General features: G+C 26.6%; 2 protein-coding genes across 2 annotated transcripts in view; one reads left to right on the top strand and one right to left on the bottom strand.

Annotated features, from left to right (window-relative positions):
* The first annotated feature begins 942 nt into the window (after positions 1–942).
* On the top strand, positions 943–2,253 carry LOC108576475 (NADH dehydrogenase [ubiquinone] 1 alpha subcomplex assembly factor 5). Its single transcript, XM_017939484.1, has 3 exons — positions 943–1,609; positions 1,670–1,854; positions 1,959–2,253. Exons 1-3 carry the CDS (start codon positions 1,035–1,037, stop codon positions 2,243–2,245), a joined length of 1,047 nt encoding a protein of 348 aa, XP_017794973.1. The 5' UTR covers positions 943–1,034; the 3' UTR covers positions 2,246–2,253.
* Positions 2,254–2,409: 156 nt separating this feature from the next.
* The window catches only part of LOC108576461 (ubiquitin-fold modifier-conjugating enzyme 1), a 967-nt gene continuing 375 nt past the window's right edge, over positions 2,410–3,001 (bottom strand). Inside the window, exons 2-4 of the mRNA XM_017939469.1 lie at positions 2,840–2,992; positions 2,580–2,747; positions 2,410–2,499 (exon numbers count right to left, since the gene is read on the bottom strand). Of these exons, the coding sequence (XP_017794958.1) occupies positions 2,410–2,499; positions 2,580–2,747; positions 2,840–2,992 (411 nt within the window). The remainder of the gene's footprint in view (positions 2,500–2,579; positions 2,748–2,839; positions 2,993–3,001) is intronic.

Below are 3,001 nucleotides of genomic sequence, written 5' to 3'. Positions count from 1 at the left end.
AATAAATATTCTAACATTTTAACATGTATGTTTTTAAGAATGAAACAATGTTGCATTTACTACCAACTTTTATCTTATGTAGTGTACCTTGGTTTTGGAGAAATGTTATGTACTACTTCTAAATGTTATTGTATTGTACTGTATTGCTATCAAAGACATGTGTGATAATAACTATGGCATTAAACATTTTGTTATAAAATTCTACCCTTAGATTATCATAGAATATTATATTCATATTGAATTTAAAACTATCTTGTTTTTGTGCATATGTCAAATAATATAGCACATTAAATATCAGAGATTTATCTATTCAAATGTAGACAATGTATGAATTTGCATAAATAACAACAGAGAAGCATACATCATATAATGTTAAATGAATACAATGACACTATCGTTTATTATAGTAAATGGTGTTTACCTCTTAGAAGAGGAGAACAGTTTCATATAAAATTTGTTCTTTATCAAATATGTTTTATTGCAAATTAAAAACTATATATTATAAAATTCAATTGTAATAACTATTTAATTATGAAAATAATATAATAATAAAGTGTTACCATAAGGACAAAATGGATTTTACTTACAAACCAGTTTTATAACTCTTTAGTATTTCTAAATTTTGAAATAAAATAATTATGCAATGCAAAAAAATTTAAACGTATTAAACACTATTTTTTTTCTGTCTTATTAATGTAATGTATAAAATTGTATTTAGATTATTTAATACACAATGTAAGTTAAATCTAAACAGTTCTTATAATATATTTTGTAAAACTCATAAGTTGTAATTATTTTAATTTAAAATTATGATTGTTTTCAATTTAGTAAATCTATATTAAAATAGGTTAGGTGGTACAAGGTTTGCACAACACGTATCGAAATCATTGGTAGCAACAAAAGTTTAATGAAAAATGTATACTTATAAAATATTGTAAAAGTGTATATTATATAGATACCATTTTTAATATTGACATTACGTAATTATTTAAAGGAAGATACCTACAAAAATATTAAACTTTCAACGACAAAAAATGTATATTTTACTTGAACGTTATTTACACCTATTTTCATTCCGTATTCGATGTATTCGCAACGTAAATAATAGTGCGATAAATTTTGCTTTGCCAGCAGGCAGTGTAATGTATGTTTTTAATAGAAATACAAAACTGCTTCAAAGGGAACGGGCCGCACAAGCACCCGATGTAAAACTGTACGATTATATTAAAGATGAAGTAGGCTACAGACTTGCAGATAGGGTATTTGATATAAAGAGAAATTTTAAAAAAGTGCTTGATTTAGGATGTGGTCGTGGTCATGTGTCAAAGCACATTTTACCAGAAAATATTGAAGAATTAATTTTAACCGACATGTCCCCAACATTTCTACATCAAGCAGAAGTTACTGAAGGGATTAAAGTATCACGGATAAATATGGATGAAGAAGACTTTTCAGTTGAACCAGATAGTTTAGATTTAGTAATAAGTTCACTGAGTCTTCACTGGGTAAATGATTTACCAGGATGTTTTAGGAATATTAATGAAAGTTTAAAAAACGATGGGGCCTTTATAGCAGCTATATTTGGTGCAGGAACATTATACGAATTAAGGTAATTCAAATGATAACTTTATGTTGAATGTACAAGTATACAATCATCTTGGTATTTTAGAGGTTCCTTACAACTAGCAGAATTAGAAAGGGATGGTGGAATTTCAGCACATATTTCACCATTTGCAGAAATTAGAGACATTGGAAGCTTGTTAACAAGAGCTAAATTTACAATGTTAACAATTGATACAGATGAAATTGTTATTGGTTATCCAAGCATGTTCGAATTAATGTGGGATTTGAAAGGTAATACTTAAAATTATTACACAATAACAATTTAATAAAAGCTTTATATATATTGTGCTTAATAACATGTTAGTTACACCATTAATAAATCTGTAACTTTACAGGAATGGCTGAGAATAATGCAATAAAAAATCGAAAAATACGTTTAAATAAAGATACTCTTCTTGCAGCTGCTGCAATATATAAAGAATTATATGGAAAAGTTAAAGAAGATAATACTCTTTATGTACCTGCTACCTTTCAAATAATTTATCTATTAGGTTGGAAGCCAGATCCATCACAACCTAAGCCCTTAGAGAGGGGTACTGGACAAATATCACTTAAAGACTTACATAAATTAGATGAAATTATAAAAGAAACAAAGGCAATTAAAATAAACGATGACAAGTAATTGCTATAAATATGAAGAACAGTAAATATTTATATTAAATATAAAATTCATCATATTCATTATATAAATCCTTTTTTAACCTATTACAACAGATTAACAAATAATCAATGTCAGTTAACAAGTAAGAAATATTTTCACTAATATTATAATAGTTTTATTTATATTTACGACTTATGTTCATCAATTTTATCTTTATGCATTATAGCACCTTTATCTATAAGATCAGGAATTTCTACTGCCAACCATGGACCAAGCTAAAAATATAATAAATTTTCTAACTTTTTTAACAACAAAAGTAATAATTGAAGAACTTGTTCATAAGTAAAAAACTTACTCCAAGTGCCATGGCATGTGCAATTCCAAATTTTGGTACATTACGTGCCCATAAAGGTTTAAAATGGTCTGTAAGACAAATTTTTCCACCTCTGTACATTTTTGCAGTTTTACCATCTAACTCAGGTAAAGCAATTTCAGGGGCTGTTGTAGGGTATGTAACAGGTACCTAAATATATCAAACAATTCCATTTGGTCAGGAAATTAAAAAATCTAATTAATTTGTATTTAATAGACATAGCAAATAAATAAATTACTTACATCAAATTCAACATCAAATTCGTATTTTAAAAAATTATGTATGTACCAACATTTGCCAAACCATCTTGTACCTTCTTTATTTGATTCCAAACGAAACCAATCATTGTCAGATTCTTTATTATTTTTTACATTTTGAAAAATACATAAAAATTGCTTCCAATT

Source organism: Habropoda laboriosa, unplaced genomic scaffold, assembly GCF_001263275.1.
Source record: "Habropoda laboriosa isolate 0110345459 unplaced genomic scaffold, ASM126327v1 scaffold291, whole genome shotgun sequence".
NCBI lineage: Eukaryota > Metazoa > Arthropoda > Insecta > Hymenoptera > Apidae > Habropoda > Habropoda laboriosa.
The sequence above is the reverse complement of the archived record's forward strand: the minus strand, read 5'-3'. Positions and strand labels throughout refer to the sequence as shown.